This window comes from Stenella coeruleoalba (genome assembly GCF_951394435.1).
Source record: "Stenella coeruleoalba genome assembly, chromosome: 10".
NCBI classification, from domain to species: domain Eukaryota; kingdom Metazoa; phylum Chordata; class Mammalia; order Artiodactyla; family Delphinidae; genus Stenella; species Stenella coeruleoalba.
In genome coordinates, this window is record NC_137156.1 from 16275855 (window position 1) to 16298003 (window position 22149).

The following is a 22149-nucleotide window of genomic DNA, read 5'->3' on the forward strand; positions in this document are numbered from 1 at the left end:
TGTGTGTGTGTGTGTGTGTGTGTGTGTGTGTGTGTGCGTGTGTGTGTGTGTGTGTGTGTGTGTGTGTATCATAAGGTATTGGCTCCCACCATTAAGGAGGCTGAAAATTCCCAATGTCTGTAGTCGGCAAGGTGAAGACTGTAGAGAGCTGATGTGTAGTTCCAGTCCAGGTCCAAAGGTCTGCGAATCAGGAGAGTTGTTGGTGTAAGTTACAGCTGGCAACTGGGCAGGTGCGAGACCCAAGAAGAGCTGATATTTCAGTCTTGAGTCTGAAGACTGGAAAAGACCAGTTACTCAGCTCAGTAGTCAGACAGGAGGGGTTAATTCCCTCTTACTCAGCATTTTTGTTCTATTCAGGTCTTTGATTAATTGGATAATGCCCACCAGTGTTAGAGAGAGCAGTGTGCTTTACTCAGTCTACTGATTGAAATGTCAGTCTCATCCAGAAATACCCTCACAGACACACCCAAAATAATGTTTGGCTAAATGTCTGGGCACCCTGTGGCCCAGGCAAGTTGACGCGTAAAAATTAACCATGACAACATTTTACCAAATGGGAATACAATTGGCTAATCACACGAAAAGGTGCTCAATATCGTTAGTCATTATGGAATGCATATTATTCATTCAAAGCACAATAATATACCACTGCATGCCCACTAGAATAGCTGTTGTCAGAAGTTACAGTATGAGTGAGGTCTTGGTGATATGGAGAAACTCAAACCCTCATACATTGCTGGTGGGATATAAAATGGGAGCACTTCTTTGGAAAAGTTATTTCTTATAAAAGTGAATATAAATTTATGACATAACCCACAATTCTTTTCCTAGGAATCTGTCTAAGAGAGGTGAACACATATGTCCGCATGAAGATCTGTATTCAGATATTCATGGAAGCATTATTATAAAAGGTGTTAATTGGGAACAGTCCAAATGTTCATCAGCTGGTTGATAGATTAGCAAAATGTAATATATTTGGTATGGGAGCATGGATAGACTATAAATAAGCTTGAGAGAGTTTTGGGGGTGATGGAAATGTTCTAAAAATGGGTTGTGATGATTGTACAACTGTATAAGTTTATTTAAAATCATTGAATTGTGTACTTACAATGGGTGAGTTTTACAGGATGTACTTCAGTAAAGTTATAAAAAATAATATGTATATAGAGGAAATGATAAATATGGAAAATAATATTTAGTGAATATCAAGGAGATGGGAATTATTCTATTCTTCCAACTTTTCTGTAACTACAATTAATTCAACATTTTAATGGGTCTTAGAAGTGTTCTGATTCTTTTGTAACGTTTTAAAAAAAATAAGGTTAAAAGCTTTTGTTTGTTCTTAAAAAATCCAACCCTAGAGTGTCTTTTTTTTTTTTGCGGTACGCGGGCCTCTCACTGTTGTGGCCTCTCCCGTCGCGGAGCACAGGCTCCGGACGCACAGGCTCAGCGGCCATGGCTCACGGGCCCAGCCGCTCCGCAGCATGTGGGATCTTCCCGGACCAGGACACGAACCCGTGTCCCCTGCATCGGCAGGCGGACTCTCAACCACTGTGCCACCAAGCAAAGCCCCCCTAGAGTGTCATTTTATCTCAACTTTTTAATTCTTTACTTCTTTGATTTACAGTTTGCTTTGAGCAGATGATCTGCTTTTGCACTTGGCCTGCAGGGCCAGTGCCCAAGTGAACCCTTCCTGCTTCATATATTTACATATCTGGTCTATGTTAGGGGCCATTCGTACCTGTGGAATGACACTCTGAGGATATTTCTGTTTCTCTCATCTGTGCAGTATTAATGTGCAGATATTCTAAGCAAAGCACTTTTGACTGTAGGACTTGAACACCGCTGCCTTTCCCTTTGGTAGTATTTCTTAGGTTCAGTGATCATATCTTCTCCAGGTTGTTTTTATTTGTTTTCATAAAAGAAAAAGTTAAATGCAAATATTAACACATTTGTTGAAAGCAGTAAATTAAAGTGAAGTTGTATGACTCATGCTAACGTGTTTTCTATGCTTTATTTGAAGGTCACTCTGTGAGACTGCTGGGTCAGAAAAAGGATAATGGAAAACGGTTGGGGGGAGCACGACTGGATTTGCCAAAGATTAGGAAGAATCCACTGATAGAAATCATTTCCATCAACACTGGGTAAGCTTTTCTCTAACTCATAAAATATTCAATATACTCCATGAATTTTCCTGGCTATATGACACAGAAAAGTAGTTGAACATTTCCTTGGGAAAGAAAAATCAAAAATGAATTTTTAAAAAAGACATGAATATCGTTCCCTCTAAGATGTTCCCTGTATGCAGTTGCATTTATATATGCAGCAAGTGTTTTTTTCTTTGATTAACATTACTCTAACTTCTTTTTGGTAATAAACGTGGATTTTGTTTTCCAGCTCTGCCCTTGGTTAAAATCTTTTCAAGAAGAGTATTACTTCTTTTTTTTTTTTTTTTTTTTTTTGCGGTACGCGGGCCACTCTGTGGCCTCTCTCGTTGCGGAGCACAGGCTCCGGACGTGCAGGCTTAGTGGCCATGGCTCACGGGCCCAGCCGCTCCACGGCATGTGGGATCTTCCCGGACCGGGGCACGAACCCGTGTCCCCCGCATCGGCAGGCGGACTCTCAACCACTGTGCCGCCAGGGAAGCCCAAGAAGAGTATTTCATTCTGTGAAATGGTTAATACACCCATCATCTTTGACTAATTTTTTCAATAGCATTATAGTAAATATTGCCCAAGATCCTAACCATATTTTGATTATTAACTATCTGAAATGAATATTTTTAAATGTTACTTTTATGAGCCTTAAACTGAAGATAAACATCGTGACTGAATATGAAGTACTCTTTAATTGCCATGTTGGTCTGAAGTTCTGCCTGATTATAACTCCTGGTATAATCAGTCATACTTGGTTGTATTTGCATTTGTTGAATTTGGTTCTTTTAAATAGTGACTCCATTTGAGAAAGTTACTTATTTCCCACTTTATATTATCATAGTCTGGTAATAAATTTAAATTCAAACCTCATGAAAGTCCCTCCATTCATGCAGCTGCCTCACATTTCCCACAGATTTAAGCCTTCTGCTACTTTAAAATTTTTAATCTTCCTTCTCTCTTTTTAAAAATTGTCCTCCTTCTGCCCTTTGCTTTCTTCATGATCTTTCCCACTGAGAACGGGTGAACTTATCTTTCCTGCTCCAGCATCTTTCTACCTCTCTCCAAGCCAGTGCTGTCCTTTCCTCCTGCACTGTTGCAGCTGTGTTGTCACTGGTTGTCTTTTCTCTTGCCTTATCATCCACCTCTGGTTCATCCTCCCCACTGCTGCCAAAGACCAGGGACTGTTGAAGAAGACATTTGGCTTTTCCCTAAAAGCCCTTGGGGACTTTCAGTTGACTTCGTGAACTTGTCCAGGACCAGTGTCTGGCCTTCAGTGTGGAAGATTCATAAACCTGGACTCATCAAGCTCAGAGACTACTAGCGACTAAGTCAGAATTTAACAGTCAGAAGCGTAGCTGTCGCATTGACCGGAGAATCTGATATATTCTCTGGAGCCTGAGCCAAGTTATGGGTGTAAGGCTGTTTGCTGTTGCCTCTGTCTCAGTCACTCTTCACCTTCCTTCACATCCTGCATTGCTGCTGCTGTTGTTTTTGACGCCTGAATTCAAATTCCTATTAAAATTTCAGCATACCTACATTTCCTTTCCTCCATATTTGCCTTATTTTCCTTTGTAACATTTCTCGGTATTGAAATAGACATATGTCCATCTATGTTGTAATTGTCTCCCCTCGCTGGCATGTAATAAGCTCCATGAAGGTAGGGAATTGACTTTCTTTTTTATCATTGTATCCTTAGTACACAGAAGTATGTACACAGTAGGGATTTAGTAATTGTTCACTTATGAATGAATAATTGAGTTCTATAATTAGAAAGTTGAATGGGGTCATGTTAATTTCTTGTTGCAGTACAAATTGCCTTGCTACTTGCTCAGTAATACTTGGAGTTTGGCTAAGTGCACTTTCTCCTAAACAATGTCTTTAGAGGGGCAAAGTCTAAATGTTTCTGATAGTCTCATTTTTTAAAAAAAACACAGGACTGATCAACTCCTTTTTGACTGGCACATTCCTTTAAGTATGTTATTATTTTAGGGCCTGTCAAACCCTTTTGTATTAGAATCTGTTATCTTAGGATCAAGGTGACTTTGTAGCTACTTGTGACCTGCTGAGTGTCGATTTTAACTGTTTGTTTTCAAAGATACTTTATATTTTTAGTCTCCGTACTTCTCCATTCTGTCACTCCCCACCTCACACTCCAGTATTCAGTCTCACTGAACTACTTGACATTCTCAGCCTCAAGGTCCTTCTCTCTCTCGACTCCAGGCCTGTCTGTGTGCTGTAAGGATCCCCTGGCGTGTCTTACCATTTCTCCACTTACTCGTGGGTAATGCTGCGGTACGCACTTGTGTGCCCCTTTCTTTGGGTGGCTGCTTGTCCCTCCCCTCCTGACCAGGCTAAATACCTCCATCTTTCCATTGTGCGTCTACAACATTCCCTGTTTACCTTGATTGTGGCACTTCTCAGGATGCATAATTTATGTTTTCTACTTAGTTATGAGCTTCGTGAGTTCAGAAAGTATTTCAGTCATCACTGTTATTATCTCTGACTTGAGGGTCCAGGACAAAGTGAGCACTCAATAAATGCTGAATCAATGTTGTATTTTCAAGCCACTACTAATTTATTTCGCCATCTATTTTTCAAAATTTCCCTTAGGTAGCCATTTTAAATAGCATTAAGTTAAAATTTTTCATATATTTATAATTTGAATTTTTCTTCTCTTGGATTTAGTGTTTCTTATAGTGAGGCTATAGACTTTTTTAAAGCTCACTGGGTATTTCCTTTCACTTTCTCATCCTCTCACATCTCTCATATTACAGTATAGCATTGCCTCTTAGTAAATAAATTAGCAAACATTCTTTTGCTGTTGAGAGCATTAATCTGTGCTGTCACTCGTTGCGATAAGAGTCTCTGAACTTCTCTGACGACTAATCATTTTCCTGAATCTGTTGGAGCCTTATCACTTGTTCTCGGATGAAAGTCTCTCCATGAGTGTTTGTCGACAGTATCACTCTTAACATCTTTACCTTGAATTTTATTTTTTTTACCTCCAGTAGAGCTCATTGCTTTTTTTCATTTACATTTAAATGTTTTAAAAGAGTTCTACGGATAATTATTTCTTTCAGGCAAAAATTATCATCTCCATCAAAATCTTACACTTTTCAAAGTTTTATGGCTTTGAAATTAAATATGGATATATGTTTCATATAAATTTTCTATCCATCAGTTAGGGAAAGGACCCCATTTTCAGCAAGTTTTATTACATGTATTGGTAATTTAGCAAAGTTACTATTAAACTCTACAGAGTTGTTATGCTTTGTTACGTTTCTAACTTAAAATGTAAAAGGAGTATATTAGTTGCTTTAGCCAAGGAAGAAGTTGAAAATTTCATATCATGCTAGATTGTGGATGAGCTGAGACCACTACTTGTTTGATCACATTGTGTATAATAAGAGTACCTTTAGTTCTTTTTTTTTTTTTGCGGTACGCGGGCCTCTCACTGTTGTGGCCTCTCCCGCCGCGGAGCACAGGCTCTGGACGCTCAGGCCCAGCGGCCACGGCCCACGGGCCCAGCCTCTCCACGGCATGTGGGATCCCCCCGGACCGGGGCACGAACCCGTGTCCCCCACATCGGCAGGCGAACCCTCAACCACTGCACCACCAGGGAAGCCCAAGAGTATCTTTAGTTCTTAAATAACATTTATTTTTTCTTTCCATACTCTCAATTTTATGTTCAGTTATTCATCCTTCTTATGTTTGCTGTATTGCATATAAAAATTTGGTCTACTCGGTTCCTTGTCTCAATTTACAACATTCTTTTTTTTTTGAGGTGAGCCTTCTGAGGTTAGCTGCCCCTTGTCCAATATCACTCTTATTTCTAGACTGTCCCTTATGGGGTAAGGACTCCCTGTAGACATGAATAGGCACATGTTTGTCTAGTAGGATGATGAGAGCTGTATGGACATGACTGAAATGCAGGAGAGAATGAAGTTAATCATTGCTAATGTATATTGAGTGCTTAATGTGGGCCAGACAGAATTCTATGAAATGTGTATTTTTTCCTGTATTTCGTCCTCACAACAGCCTTGTGAGATTTTTCAGTAGATGAGGAAACTAAGTTACAGAGCGGTTAGGTGACTTCACCTTGTCGTGCAGCTAGTAGGGGACTGAGACTGAGGTTTATCTCTTGCGCCCGTCAGACACTTCTGTGGGTTCACAGGAGCAAGGGATCATATCAAGTGTGGGAACAGAACAATCTTTGCATTATAGTGACATTTGAAATGAAATTTCAGCATCTATAGGCCACCCACATTTCTTGCTTATGGTTCCTATAGCAACCAAGCCAGGAAGGAATGAGAGCCTGGGTGGTAGTTTTGGGAAGGAAAAGCAAGGGTGGCAGTACTGTGTAATAGTTAAGAAGATGGGCTTTGGCATTCTCCAGTGGATTTATTTGTAACCATGGATTTGGAAGTTCCAAAGAGTGGTTGGAGATAGAAATACAAGGCTGAAAAGAAGCCTTAGTTGGAGGGGTGAGAGTTGAGGTCAGTGAAGGTGAATGGTCAGTGCTTGTATATAGGAAATAAGAGGAGAGAGAGGAATTATCTATGAAATAAAACAAGTCAGTGGCGAAGGTTTTATGAAAAGAAGTGTCTAACTATCAATTACTTCTGATCCCTTGAGGAGAAGTAATGCCAGGTTAGGTGAATCATTTTCGAAAGAGCCGGAAATTTGCAAACCACGTTAGAAATTAGTAGGCCTTGCTACAGGAGGACTGCTCTTTGGAGGAGTTCTGCTATAAAGTGAGAGATGTGGTCTTTAGAATACAAGGATATTTCTATCTGAGCTTGTTTAGAGGCAGAGGGGTAAGGATTAGAAATATATTGACAGGAGAAACTGTTTAAACAGGAACAGTTGTGAACATAGTTAGAAAGGTAAGTTTTGGAGAGAAAGACCCCTTCATGCTTCCTCAGACATAAGAGTAAAGGATGTAAGTTTAAGTGTAGAACTTATCAGTTCATTTTTCTTAAAGGTCTTCACTGATTTAATTTAGAGAAAGGTGCTCAGTTCCTCCATGCTGTCAGGCAAAATGGAGGGTGGAGGGTTCAGTGTCCTGTCCCTTTATGTTTTGGTTAATATACTGTGGTCTCTTTTTGATTCCATTGACTTGAGATACAGCCAGTTCTCGATCAGAATCCCCCCTCCTTCCAAGGTTTGTCAGTTTTCTTCTTCTCCGATTTCCTCCCTTTGGTGGTGGTGTTCAGCTGATATTCTACACTACAGATTTTCTATAAACTGGAAGCTCTGTCTAATCTGAGATTCTAATTAAAAATTTGGCCAGAAATAATCTTGTTTCTGGGGTAAATATATGAAATTTGAAGAGTCATGCCAGAGTGTTCCATTTTTTTTCATGAAATTCGTGGAGTGAGGTCATGGTCCTGATGCACAACAGAGTAGGAATCTGTGGATATTTATGTAGAAAAGTATCAACCAGGTGCCATGGTCAGTATAATAGGGAGTCAATATGTGCATAAAAGGAAGAAGTGAGCTGAGGTTGAAAAGCTCAGGTTTTGTCAGGGGACCCCATTTGTGTGATTGCCTTATTTTTTTTCTAGTAGTAAGAATGGAGTGTGGAGACAGAAGGAAATACAGGGGACAAAAAGTTAAAAATCAGAAAATGGGCCATAAAGAAAATCTCTGCTTCATTTTGCTGTCTCGCTCACTATCAAAGTCATCATCTTGACAATCCCTTGGCAATTTTCATTCTTCCAAAGCCAAGAGTTGGGTGCTACTCAGCAGTTCTGATATAAAGTATATCATATTTTAGATACTACTATCAGATTATCCCTAGTTTGAAGGGGTAATCCTCCCTAGGGCTAAACACATCTTAGAAAATACCATCTGACCCTGTAATATTTTACTGATACTTTCACTTTTAAAATTTATCATCTTTCTTGTTGTTTGCCATCTGCCAGACATAAAATGATGGTATATGGGAACCTTTAAGGGGAATCTAATTTTCTTTGAGATTACATACTTGAATTTATTACAGTTTTTTAAAGTATCTGTTACTTTTCCCCCTGTGACATCTTAGCTTTTGGAAAACAAACTAAGATATTTCAACTTTTTTTCTATAATGTCCGGAATTTATCAGTCCCTATTCCAGGGCTAGATATATAGGTGAATGAATGAATGAAAGAGAAAGAATGCAAATTTCTCTCATAGAAGTGAAGTAGGATCATTACTAATAACATTTTGCTATCTTTCTGGTTCTAATGATTAAAACATGAAGTAATTATTAACTACATATAATCACAATGCATTTGAAAATATAATGATTATGTGCTTACCACATTACCAGGTATGGTATTAGATATTATGACATATACAAAGATAAACATTTCCCAAGTCAACAGGTAACTAACATTGACTGAAATAATCCAAAAAATCCAGCTGTAAACACAGTTAATTGCAGCTCCTGTATGGGGAGGATTTGGGTCTTGTTCTGTTCCACGTTCTGGGGAATGAATGCTTTTAGGTGCCAGCATGACACTCTTCATGAGAGTGCACAGCAGTGACTCCTGCGACCTCTGAATGTAAGCGGTGTCAGAGACTCAGGTATCCTCTTACTGCCCCTCTATGAGATGTGGCAGCAGCAAAGTAAAAAGGTCTTCTCCTTGACCTTTGTCATCAAACACGACTACTGCCATTGTCAGTACACGTGTGGAAAATATAAGCCTCAAATGCTATCTTTTAATGTTACTCTTTAAATTACAGCTTTCAGAAAATAACATTCTATTAAAAAAATTTGGTGGTAAAAAATTCATTGGGTTGGTCAAAAAGTTCGTTCGGGTTTTTGGTAACATCTTATGGAAAAACCCGAACGAATTTTTTGGCCAACCTGTAATTAGAAGTGTTCTTATAAAGCTTGAATTAAGTTTCCAAAAAGATCCTGTTAGAAGGTTGAATATATGCAATATCACACTTGTATTAGGGTGAATCTTTTTAACATTTTTGGAGAATAAAATTTGGGATATTTTATTTTATAATCCCTTTGAAATGACTACATGTTTAGTATATTCAATGATTCATTAACTTCTTATATCTTAGCATGGTGTCAATAAATAAGTGTTCTTTTTTTCCCCTAGTTATACTGTACTGTTCTGTTTACATGTCCTGATTGTAATAACCGTGGCACTATCCTGAATCTGCTCTCTTGAGAAAAGCTCCCTCAGCCTCGGTGCCGTCCTCAGAGACATCTATTAGGTCCTGACACCTTTTTCCAAGAGGCAGTATCTCAAGATAAAACATTTTCCAAAAAGAATTCAGCAGACTTAATAGTCACTCATTTATTTAAAAATTATTGGTCAATATCACTTTTTTATATATTGGGCACTGATGACTGTAAATTAATGTAAGTCAGTTTTGTCATGTATACTCTTAGAAGTTTTTTTGATAGACAGTAGTACCTACCAATGAGGATTAGTTGCTTCTCTACAGCCCAGTTGTCAGGTTATAATGAAAGCAAGTCCCAGTCCAGAATCTGCAATAAGAGTTCATTAAGCAAGCTGGCACCATCCACCTGTTCTTATAAGCTTTGTGAAGTCCTCTTTCTTCTTTGGGGTGATTAAATCGAACCTTGCACGAAAGTTTCACTTGAACCAGATGAGACAGTATTGTCAGCCTCAAGCAACCAGAATCCTCTACCCAATATCTAGAGTGAGGGTAAAGGAGGGACCAAGACAGAATAATATCCTTAATGGTCCAAGCCAGTGCTACCCAAAGTGTGATCCATGGACCAGTGCCAGGTTATTAACTATTGATGACTGGTCTGTGACAAGTATAGAAATTGAGAGTAAGCATGTTAGAAACTTTTAAGATGACTTAACGTTGCTGCAGTGTCTTATAATTCCTTTTCACTGTATTTTACAAAAATACTGGTTTATAAGAGGTTGGAAATAAAAATCCTGATCTGTCTCTATAGATAGTTTGAGAAACACTCGTCTCAGCTACGGTGTTGCAAAATTCTTTACCCTCTTCTGGCAAATATTTTAGCCAGTCAACTCATCTTGAATGTCACTGATTCCACCAGTGAGATCCCATTTCTACTATCTTTTATGCTATTAGGTAACCACTTGTGTCTAGTAGTTAACCACTACTTTCACAAATGAAAACTTATTTCTGTCACTTATTATGCTAATTTGCAAAGCCTCTGCTGTTGACCAAGGATAAAAGACAGCTAAAACATACCAGTAAGCTCTGGAAGGTAGCCATTCTAATTAAATACTAGCAAATTGTAGCTTAAAATAACTCACACATTTTATGTTACCCCCTTGACATTCAGTTCTTTCAAAAGTAAATTATGGAAGTCCTAACATGGCCCATGTGAAACTTGAATCTAGAGTTTGTAACCGTTCTTTTGGCACATCCGTAAAATGTGTAAATAACTGCTGTTACACATTTATTATTCTTGATCTTCTGTAAGCTTACGGAGGCCAGGAAGCTTATCTCTTAGTAATGAGCCTGGAATGTGGTACCAGCCTATTCCGGAGAAGACAGTAGAGTTTATGGTACATTGGAGAGACCTCTGTGCTCTGGGTTTGGAGTCTTAGACATTGTTATTTTCTATCTGCATGACTCAAATAAACTGGGTAATTGCTAAGAGCTGATCTCTTTCGTAACATGTACTACCTGCTGTATATGTAGCCTGACACATTATGGGCATTTTAATAAGTGTTTTCCTTACAATTGTGATCTTGCTATATCCTGTTCTCTACCAGCATTCTCCAAGACCCCCTCGCCCTTTCCTTTCTCTGCATCGTTTGTACTATTTAGGCCGGAAAGGTGATGGTACTAGAATTTAAAGTTAGGAGTTTATTTGATTCATCGCCAGCTCCTCAATCTCCTCTTTCATTTGTTCAGTTTTGAGTGAATGTTTGACAAATAAATGAAGAAAAGTTAATCTTAGTCTCTCCTGTAGCTTTTAGAACCGTCTTGTTCACAGTATTCACTTAAGTATTTTAGTATTTCAGTAACAGCAGGGTTACTTAAATGCAGAAAAAATTTTCTGGCTGAGCTGGAGTATAATTCCAATTACTTCTCTCTGGCTATAGATGATTGTTTTGTAGAGAAAAATGTTAATTTGGACCATGAATGACGTGAAACTTATCTCAAACAATTAAATGTGTGAAATTGAAGTATTTATGTCAACTTTGGACTTGTTACATTTTTACTTTTATCACAAAGCTAGTTGTCCTGAAATTTGCAGCTGTTTTGATATCTTCAGTGAAATCCCCAAATACCTGTTTTCACTTAAACATTGTGCAAATAAAATTTTAAAGTAATCCTATTTTTAGTGCATTTTAAAAATTGTATTTGGGCAAAAGATCATTCATAAGAACAGTGGATGGCACTGTTGGCTCATACCTGTGAAGTAATTATCATTAAGTTGCAGAACTTTGAAATGCAGGTTTAATAAATGCCTTTAAGTAAGTGGCCCAGTTAGAAATTTTAGACAGCATTAGCATGGGGATTTAGTCTTAAATTTTGTAAATTCTTCTTTATGTAACCATTATTTTACATAAACTTTGAAATGAATATATAACTTTTCTAGTAATTATATATAAAGAAAAGGCTGATTTTTAAAAGCCATTTCAAGTTCTAGTATGTTACAGAATGTACCATTGCTGTAACTAAAGAGTGCATCTTGCTTACCATTTTTCTGATAAACAAAATTATTTAGTTTGAGGAAGGTAGAATAACTGAGTTTGGATAAAAATCAAAATTTAAAGGTACTCAAATTTTGTCATATCATTAAAGAAGGCTTAAAGTTAATCGAGTAGAATGGTTCACACTTTTTTCAGGTTAGTTCATAGATTGTATGGTGAGGATGTACATTAGTTATAAATACTTAAAGATGCTTTTATAGTTTAGAAAGTTTATTATTTTATTTCATATGTAAAAGTCTTTTATGTTCGTTATTGAGCCCTGTTTCTGGACATTCATTTATTCAACAAACATGGCTGAACATTTGTCAAGTACAGAGGATTGACAGGTACCTTCGTTTGGTGTCTGCCCTTGAGAATCCAGCAGGAGAGAGAGTAAAACAAGCAGAAAACAATTAAATTATATCATTGTAAGTACAGTAGTACAGGAGCGAACAAAGTTATTTATGAGCATGATGGATTGTTTGGGTGAGTTAAAGGAGCTTCCCTAGAAGCTCAGTAGATACTGAGGCTGTCTCTCAAAGTGTATCTCATTGGTGGGTTCAAAGGCAATCTAAGCAGGTGCCCCTCTTTGTATTGAATTGTGAAAGGCAGTGTCTTACACAGAGAATGATGAGTGGATCGGGGGTGTGTGTGTGTGTGTTTTGAATTAGGGAATGGTAGGAGAAAGGCTAGAAAGAGATAGCTTGAGATTGCCTGGGTTCAAACTTGGCCTTATCATTTTATCATTTGCTGTGTGATATTGTATAAGTTATTCAACCCCTCTGTAGATCTCAATTTTCTCATCTATAAAATGGGGGATAATTATGGTATTGTGAGAATTTAAAGAGATCATCCATTTAAAATAATTAACACAATGTCTGGCGCATAATATGTGTTCAGTACAATTACTATCGAGTTTATTACTATCACAACTATGCAGAAGGCAGACCTTGGGCCTAATTAGATTGCAGTGTGCTTAAGACCACAGAGCAGTGAGTGACAGAGTCGTAACTTAAACCACATCATCTAACCAGTTCTTTTTCCAGTAAACCACAGGTTCATTGGCTTCTAGCCCAGTTTTCTATCCTTGCGTTGGAACTGTGGTTGTTTAGTTAGTTGAAGGGAAAGCCAGTTAGAGCTAAAGTTTGATACTAATCTAGAGGTTAGCCAACTAAACCCGAAAAAGATGCTATGGGCCCCAGAATTTTACAAAGAGAAAGGAAAACATGGGCCGTCAAGTGTAGGTGGGTTGGGAGAATTTCTGCTCTTTTCTTATATTGTACTGTGTCAAATGCCTCTTAAGATGCATTAAGTTTATCCAGTGGGATGGAATCTGAATTTCCTATTACGATGTTTAAAGGATAGGACTGCCCAGTCATACAGATTTACAGATAGTTGATAAGTGTACCCTCCTGTCTGGTTGTCTTTTCTGTTTGTTTTGTTTTCTTGAGTCAGGGTGCACTTGGAGTCAGTACTTGAGTTAGGGTGGACTTGGAAGGGCACAATAGGAGTGAATGAATGGATGTTTCCAAAGAGCTGCCATCTGTCAATTTTCCTATTGCTTGAAGAAAACTTGTTTTCCAGCCATATCAGGAAGGGGAAAAAAAAACCCAATACTGTGTTGTCCAACTTTAAGTATAATTGGACACACATGTGATTGTGGATAAAAGCCTGTCGTTTTTTTCAGTACAAAAATAATATATATCTCATATTTATTTGTGAAACTACTTTGCTTTTATTTTGCTACATCTCAGCATGGTAGCACCAGTTGTTTTATTTTTGCCAACCCTGACAAAGCAGAATGTTTTGTTTGGCTTTTTAAAAAGGCAGCAGTGCATGTAGTTAAGACCTCATTTACTTTATCTGATGAAGTAGTCCCTGAGGAATGTGTATTTTTCTGTAAATCCACTAAAGAAACTGGGTTTAAGGCAAGGTCATCTTTTAAAATCCTGGTTTTCTATTTTTAAACAATGTATATAGCTCTGTGATTTGTAATGTGTATTTCTGCGGTTCTTTTTAGGTTGTCCTTAAAATAAATATTAATGGTGAGAGATAATACGGATTTAGGAAGATCTTTCTACCTTGTAAAGTACCTTTTATTTTTCCATTACTGCTCTTGAGGAAAACATAAACTGTCTGAAATGAGATTTTTAGTCTGTTCTCCTCCTCCCTCACTTCCTTTTCCCCATCTCTGTTTCTCTCTCTCCCCCGTCCCACATCTATAAATTTATGAGAGAACAGGTATGTACAATGGATTTATTTATTTAGGACCAGTAGCCCTCTGACTGGAAGATATCCCCAGTCAAGATTGGTGGTTGTCTACTTTATTCATTGGTTTGTTCCCATATTTGTTTGTTTATTCTTTAGTCATTCACTCATTTATTCAACAAACATTTACAGATATCTGTATGTATCAGATACTCTACTAAGTGCAATAAAAGAAACAAGGTTTACCTGTTTTATCACTGCCCCCATAAGTTTTTTATTACTAGCATAGTTTCGTTAACTGGTAAATAACGCTGTTTTGATCATCATGGAATATAATCATCAGGTTTTAAAAAAATACGTGTGAGACTTAGAGCTATGTACCTAGAAATGACCACAAATACAGAGAATGAATAAAACAGGACTCCGACGATATATGATGGCTGAAAATGGGCTTGTACAACAAGTAACAAGTCAGGTTGGGGGGCCTCTTTGGTAAATTGATTACCGTTGGGAATTCCATTATCCACCGTCACATACTGTTCTCACTCTGGAATTTAGGCAACCCCTGATCCTTTGAATGTTGAGTCTCTGCCTACTCTGTTAAACACCTGATTTCACTTCCAGAGAATGGAGTTGTTAAGACCCCAGTTTGCTTACTCCAACTTCTTTCTCATTCTTATTTCTCCTATTAGGTTTACTTTTTCATTTTCCTACCTTCTCAATTTTATGCAAAGTAAGAAACAAAGCAATAACAATAAAAGCAAACAAAATTTTGAAAAAAAATTTTTTTTTTTAGCCACACTTGTGGGATCTTAGTTCCCCAAACAGGGATTGTACCCGGGCCCTCAGCAGTGAAAGCACCAAGTCCTAACTACTGGCTGCCAGGGAATTCCTGAAAATTTTTAGGAAGATCTCTGTCCAGTGCTCATGAGGAGAGAGTGGGGGTGAGGTTCTGCTGGTGCTGAAAGCCAGTCTTAGTGATATTTAGTGATGCTCAATGGTTTCTACGTGGCAGTTGGCAAAATGCAAGTTTTCTGTGTGAGTTGACTTGCACTTACATATTTTGTTTTTCACAGTAATATATCAAATGATGAATTTTCTTAATTTTATTGTGGCTTTGTATCTAAAATTTCTATTTGGAATATAATTGACATAATTTAATACTCCATTAACTTTAAATTCTGTGATAGATTTTCAAAGGTGAATGATGGAATTAAGAATAGTACAGATATTTCAGTTTCTTTTTTTTTGATTTTTAATTTATCTTATTTTTGCATATCCTAATAAAGAATCCAAATTTGATTAGGGCTTATATGTATTTTCCTGATACACTTAACAAATGCTCATTTGAAGCAGCATCAGTGTGACTTGCCTAATTTTTTTAGTTTTTTCTTTATCTTTTATGCTTACATCTTAATGGTTCCTAGACAACTTTAATTAATTGATCCTGTCATGTCTATATTTTCTGATTTCTCTTGTCTTGAGTCTTTTTATCTTCTTTAAATCGTTGCTTTGTTCCCTTCCCATTCTCCCATCCTCTATGTCTCCTGTCTTTTCATGAGGTGCCATTACCATCAGGATACGTTGATTACTAGAGTAGTTTGGTCTTCGGGTATCACCAATATGCTATTTTCTTCTCTACATCTGATATGGAATTACGGGTGTGTTTTTCTGTTTTGTTTTGTTTTTTTTGTTTTTTTGGAGAGTGGACCATGGCAGAACCTTTTTCCTGAATTGAGATATAGTGACAACAGCCAGAAAGTAGCTCTTATGATCTAGACTAGATTATCCGTTCTTTTTAGAACACAATACTTCATAATTTACCTTTGTCTTTTTATTTTCTTTCTGTTCTGATGGTGTTAACTACAATTAACTTTGACATGTCTAATTTGTACTCTTACATATTAAAAAGCATAGTTTTTCAAATATATTTCATTAGAATGAATTTACAGAAGTGGAATTATTGTGTCAAGGTTAAGAACCTTTTTATGGGTCTTGGAATATAAACTCAAATTGCTTTCCAAAGCATTGTCATTTACAATGCTAACAAGAGGGTACGTATTTTACTTCACTGTAGAGTCTTCCTTATTATTCCTGTTTTATAGAAACTGAGGTTGAAGAGATAAAATAATGTGCCCAGAGCTACCGTCTAGATTTAGATGCAGCTAGAATGTGCAGCCGCGTTTATTGAATGTGCGCGGCCATTTGGCCTAGTGTTAGGAGTATAATTCTGGAGCCGGATTTCTTGGGTCTAAATTCTGGCTCCAGTGCTTACTGTGTAACTCTGGGCAGGTTTCTATGTGTGTCCGTTTCCTCATCTCTGAAGTGGGAATAATAATAAAAATAATGTGTTTCCTAGGCTTGTTGTGGAGATTAAATATATCTATATATAGCTTAGAAAAGCATCTGGTAAATATAATTACTATATAAGAGATTGTTACCATTATCACTATTATTAATTCTTTCTAAAACAACATAGGCGTTTTGGGTTATCAAATTACTGAACCATTCAGACTTTTTTTTTGAGTGGATAAACGAAAGAAAGCCAGCCAGCCAGCCAGCCAGCTAGCCAGCCAGACTAGAACCCACATCTTTGGCTTTTATATAATTATGTTTTACTAAAAGCCTCCTTATTTTGAAATACTAGATGAGAAAGAACTAGTCAAACTTAAATATGTCTATGGTAGACATATGGATTTGTCCTCTGTAACGTTTCCTTGCCAAATGTTTGGATGGGTTGTATAGCAACATGATAGTTTGCAAAGTGAGCAGCAGTTTGATTTAAGCTATTTAGTAATGCGTTACACTGCCGAAGATCGTTTGCCAACTAATGAGAATGGTCCGAGGCCTTTTTTTATAAGGGATGGAAAAAAAAAACCCTTTTAATTAGGGACAGGCTTTGCAAGCTATTTAATAAGTTTCTTTATTATTTGTAGCCCCATGGCCAAATACCAACTGCCCGCACACCTTCTTAATACGAATCTCTTCTTGGATAATTAAACATCCTTTTGGCAGATTTATATTTTCAGAGACTGTTAGAGCTAGAAAGAATTTCAGATATTTAAAATCTTTTTTTCATACATGATGCAACTGAGGCCCACGGGACCCAACAGCCTGAAGTCAGGTGGCCTGCCAATTGCACTCACTTTTGGAGAATTTGGTTCGTGACAAACAGAAAGAGACCCCTCTGACAGGTGGTAGACCTTCACCTTTAGGGTTTTACAGCTTGGTGGGAGGGTTAGAAGCATTTGTGGTCTGCAGGGTGTCATAAAAATGATATATTATTTTAACTTGCGTTGAACTAAATATAGATCAAAACACCAGAAAATGGTATTGCTTTGGCCATTAATGTTTGGCAAATAAACAATGGAAAACAGTGACTCTTTCTACTAAGTGAATTGGGTTACATGGGTTAAAGAGGCTATTGAGACTTAAGATTCTCTTTTGATGTGTGAGAACCTTCACAAGAACTCCAGACTTTACATCTTCTTGTGTTCCTCTTCTGTTCACTCATTGTTTGCCTTTCCCATCAATGTTTCGGGTTCTAATCTTTACCTTACATTTATTCCTGTAGGTTTATTGTTTGTATCCCTAACACCTAATAGTCACTAGCATACGGAAGCTCTCAAAAAATATTTTATGACTCAATAATGGTATGTTTTCATTCAAAGGGTCTCTTGCTGTTTGCTGAGTCTTGACCATGTATTCCAGCCTTTCTCAGTTTGTGCTTTCTGAGAGAATTAAACCTAAACTTACAACCCGAATGTTCTAGGCATTCACTGTGGTTAATGAATTCTCTTTTCTCCTGGGCATCTAGATTGGTAAACAGCTGTGTACCATTCTTAGGAGATTGGAGAAAACGATCGTTTAGGTTATTTTTTGTAGTACTTAATTATCTCGGCACACTGGTTTAGAAAGGCTGGTTTATTCCTAATACCCTTCTGAAAGCTTACTTCTAAGAAGTGTCATCGTTGATTGACTTCATTTTGATGCCAGTGTTTTTACCCCACATTTCCTTAGGTTGCATAGACTTAAGTTTTTACTAAATGTTTTTACCCCACATTTCCTTAGGTTGCATAGACTTAAGTTTTTTACTAAGGGTGGTTGCTCAGTTTGCTTTATGCTGAATAAGTTACAGAAAATTGTCTTAGTCTTTTAAAAGAACCAGCAATAAGTGTGTAATGGAGCTCTCGTATTGCTGTATTTTTCTCATGTAAAGCATATACAGCTTGAATGTCAAACTGGTCACTGCTTGGGTGAGCTTGTATGCGAGACAAGCTGGGACCATGACAGCACAGGTTCTAAGGGCAAAGGAAAGAGACTGGTGGAACTAGTAGGTTGAGTATCATTAACACCAATGTGGCCACTCCAGCTGACCCCTGAGAGTCAGCCCTGTTTTTAGGCATGACATCTAAGCCTAGTAACTGTCTGAGTTCTTCCCAAAGGGGGTCAGCATTAGATGTGTCAGGGCTCAGTTGTACTGTTACCGAGTTCAAGCTCATGCTGCTCACCGCATGACAGGCCAGTAAATCAAGAGACGAGTTGTTGGGGAAGGAGTAGCGACTTTATTCGGAAAGCAGGCAGACCGAGAAGATGGTTGGCTTGTGCCCCAAAGAACCATCTTGCCTGAGTTAGAATGCAGGCTTCTTTTATACTAAAAGGGGAGGGAGTGAAGTCAAACATTTCCTGGTTCGGGTCGGCCTCTGAGGGGATATGTTCATTTCTTCCTCCCTGCAGTCATTCACAGGTGGGCCTGGTCAGGATGTTTCCTGTGAGCTAAACAAAGGTATTTTAGCTTAATGCTCATTACCTGGGAGGCAGGGTTCCCAGAGATGGGCCGTTATGTATAATTTAAGCTTATAGGCAACATTCCTTTAGTGATTAACTTGTAATAGAATACAAAAGCTTCTTCCCTATTACAGTATGAAAATAAAAGAAGAAATAAAACCATACCTATCCACAGATGACATGATTATTTACATAGAAAGTCCTATGGAATCTACCATAAAACACCTAGAACTCGTGAGTTTAGCAAGGATACAGTGTAAACCCACCAAAAAGCAATCCTCTTTCCATATATACTAGCAATGTACAATTGGAAACTGAAATTTTAAAAAATATTTTACACAGTAGCGCTAAGAAAATTAATTAGGTATAATTTCTTAGGTGTAAATCTAACAAATCATGTATAGGATCTGTGTTTTGAAGACTATAAAACAGAAGGAATCAGAGAGGACCTAAAAAATAGATATATGAAGTTTATGAATTGGAAGACTCAACATAGTAAAGGTATAAATTCCCCCCAGGTTCATCTGTAGATTTAAAGTAATTTTAGTGCAAATTCCACTTGGATATTTTTTGTAGGTATGGACAAGCTAATTCTGAATTTTCATTTTATAATGGAAAGACAAAGGAACTATAGTTATCTAAAACAGTTTTGAAAAAGCACAAAATTGGAAAAATCATACCACCCTATTTTAAAACTAATTATAAAGTAGCAGCAGTCAAGGCAGTGTGGTAGTGGTAAAGGGATAGACACTTAAGTCGGTGGAAACAGAATAGCAAAGACGTAGGCCCACACAAATTGGCCAGTTGAGTTTTGACTAAGGTGCCAAGTCTTTTCAAGGGGGAAAGAAGTATTTTCATCAGAATGTGCTGGAACAAATTGAATATCCATGTGAAAAAAGAAAAAAAGCCTTGACCTAAACCATATACATATATGTATGTGTATGTATGTGTGTGTGTATATATATATGTATATATATCTCCTAAAAGGATCAACTGTCTAAATGTTAAATTTTAAAAATTATAGAAGAAAACAAAGGGAGAATATTTTTGTGACCAGACCGGTGGTTAGGCAAAGAGTTCTTTGACATGATACCCAAAGGACAATCTGTAAAAGGACAAAAGATGGACTTCATCGAAGTGAACAACTTTTGCTTTGTGACTGGCACTATTAAGAGAATAAAAAGCAAGCTGCAAACTGGGAGAAAACGTTACATACCCAAGCGGTACCGGGTGTTGATGGGGTTACGGAGCAACTGGAGTTCTTACACATCGTCGGTGGGGATGCGGAAAGGTACAGCCCCTCTGTAAAACAGCTTTTTAGTTTCCTTAAAAAGTTAACCATGGACTTACGTGACCAGTAATCCTACTTCTGGACATGAGAAGTGCAAACTTAAATTCACAGAAGAACCTGTACACAGATGTTTGTAGCAGCTCCCTTCCTAATTGTACAAAACTGAAAACAAGTCATATGTCTTTCAGGAGTTGAATGAATATACTGTGTTACATTCATTCAATGGAACACATTACCAAGCACTAAGAAAAGAATGAATGGTTGATACCCTCACCATCTTGGATGAATCTCAAAAGCATTGTGCTGAGTGGAAGAAGCCAGTCGTAAAAGGCTGTAACTGTGTGATTTATTTATATGACATTCAAGAAGAGACAAAACAAATGGTGATGGAGAAGAGGTCCATGAGTTCCAGTGGGTAGAGGTGGGGAAAGTGTGCCTATTAAGGGATAGCAAGAGGGAGCGTGTTGAATGGTGGAACTCTTCTCTACTGTTATTGCCACGGTGGTTCCATATGTCCATATATGTGCTGAAATTCATAGAACTATGTACTCTACAAAAAATCAAGTTTACTATGTGACAATTATTTTAAAAATTAATTGGCCTGTGAAGAAAAAATATATTAAGAAATGTTTAGATGGGGAGTTAAGAGATTGAATTTTGTGAAAAATTGTTTATACCTCACTTAGGTAGGAAGCAGAGTCATCTGGACAGAGTGGGAGATGGGTTTGTGTCTGTATATTTGAGAAGAACTGAGCTTTGGAACAGTTGCCAAGGGTAGATGAAGCATTAGTGAGTTTATCCTCAGTACTGAATGGGATATTGTCACCTCTAGGTAATATGAGGTGAATAATGACAGTGAAATGGCAGGATTATGTCATGATTTGATCTATTAAATAAAACTTTTTAGTTACCTGGTGCCATTTCCCATTAAAGAAGACTTCCTTTCATTTTGACAATTCCTGCTGGTTGCCATTTGTTGGTCAGAAGACAACTTTCAGAAGTATTCTATTGTTGCTGGAGGTGGGAACGGGCAAGGGTGGAATTTGGTTAGAACAAAAATGTCCCAGTCACAGAATAATTTTGTTATCAAATTGGATGGCAGAGCATTGTGTTTATTATCCAGTGGCACTGTGCTAAAGAACACAACATGCCTTGACATTACCAGAGTAAGCACTTATCACAGTATTCCCAGTTCACAGGAGAGCAGCAATCAGAAAAATTAGACAACTTAAAATGGAGTATCTGTTCCCAGCAGAATTTCTTTACAAAAGGAAAAAAATGAAAATGAGGCTGCAACCAAATGAAGTTTCTGATTAGCACTTTTATTAGCTGAGCAAAAAAAGCCACTCATCAATAGTGATTTAATTAAATCATGTTTGATCCTAGCGCTGTGTCCCGTGAAAATGAACTTTTAGATGTTAGGTGAGAACAGTTGCTCAAAGATTTGAGGACATTGGGAGCTATGTCAATAGTTAATTATAAAACAAGACAAATGATTTCATGTGGTTTTCTTTGGGTCTTGATTAGTCAGCAGATGTTTCCAGTGCTTCTCAGTCGTTTATTAGAGGAACCAGTGATGAGTGTGTAGTGATGGAAGAATGAACCTCTCTGAATAGATTGTGTCCAACAATCTACAGGTGAGAATATTTAGGCAGAAAGTAAGAAAGCACTAATTCAGTACAAGCCGAAGTGGAATCTGCTAAGATGTGTTGAAAGTCTTAGACAAGTTTACAAAGGGGAAATTGTAGGGTGTGTAAAGCACATAGTTATTCATTGTGTTATTCAACAGTAGAAAATATTTGAGGAAAGTATTTGAATCTTGTCATGTATTATTGAACCGGTGGTGTCGTTGGTGAACTTCATTTTTTTCTCACAAACTTAGCCTTTCTCAGTTCCATGAAATTTTGTCAGAAACTAAAGCTAAATACAGTGACTTGCCTTACTACACAGCAGTTAGTGACTTAGCAGTGGCAAAGTTTTATTCTGATTTTTTTTGAGGTGAGGGCTGGAATTGAAATTTTTCTGAATGGGGGGAACCACTCTTAAC

At 37.5% G+C, this 22149-nt stretch overlaps 1 protein-coding gene across 11 annotated transcripts in view; it reads left to right on the top strand.

Annotated features, from left to right (window-relative positions):
- CDKAL1 (CDKAL1 threonylcarbamoyladenosine tRNA methylthiotransferase) overlaps window positions 1–22149 on the top strand; it is an 819912-nt gene that overhangs the window by 212429 nt on the left and 585334 nt on the right. For all 11 annotated transcript variants that reach the window (XR_013830328.1, XR_013830329.1, XR_013830330.1 and 8 more), the window contains one exon: window positions 2024–2144. Coding sequence is in view for 8 of the 11 variants with exons in the window: in XM_079935371.1 (XP_079791497.1) it covers window positions 2024–2144 (121 nt within the window). In the remaining 3 variants the exon portion in view is untranslated. The remainder of the gene's footprint in view (window positions 1–2023; window positions 2145–22149) is intronic.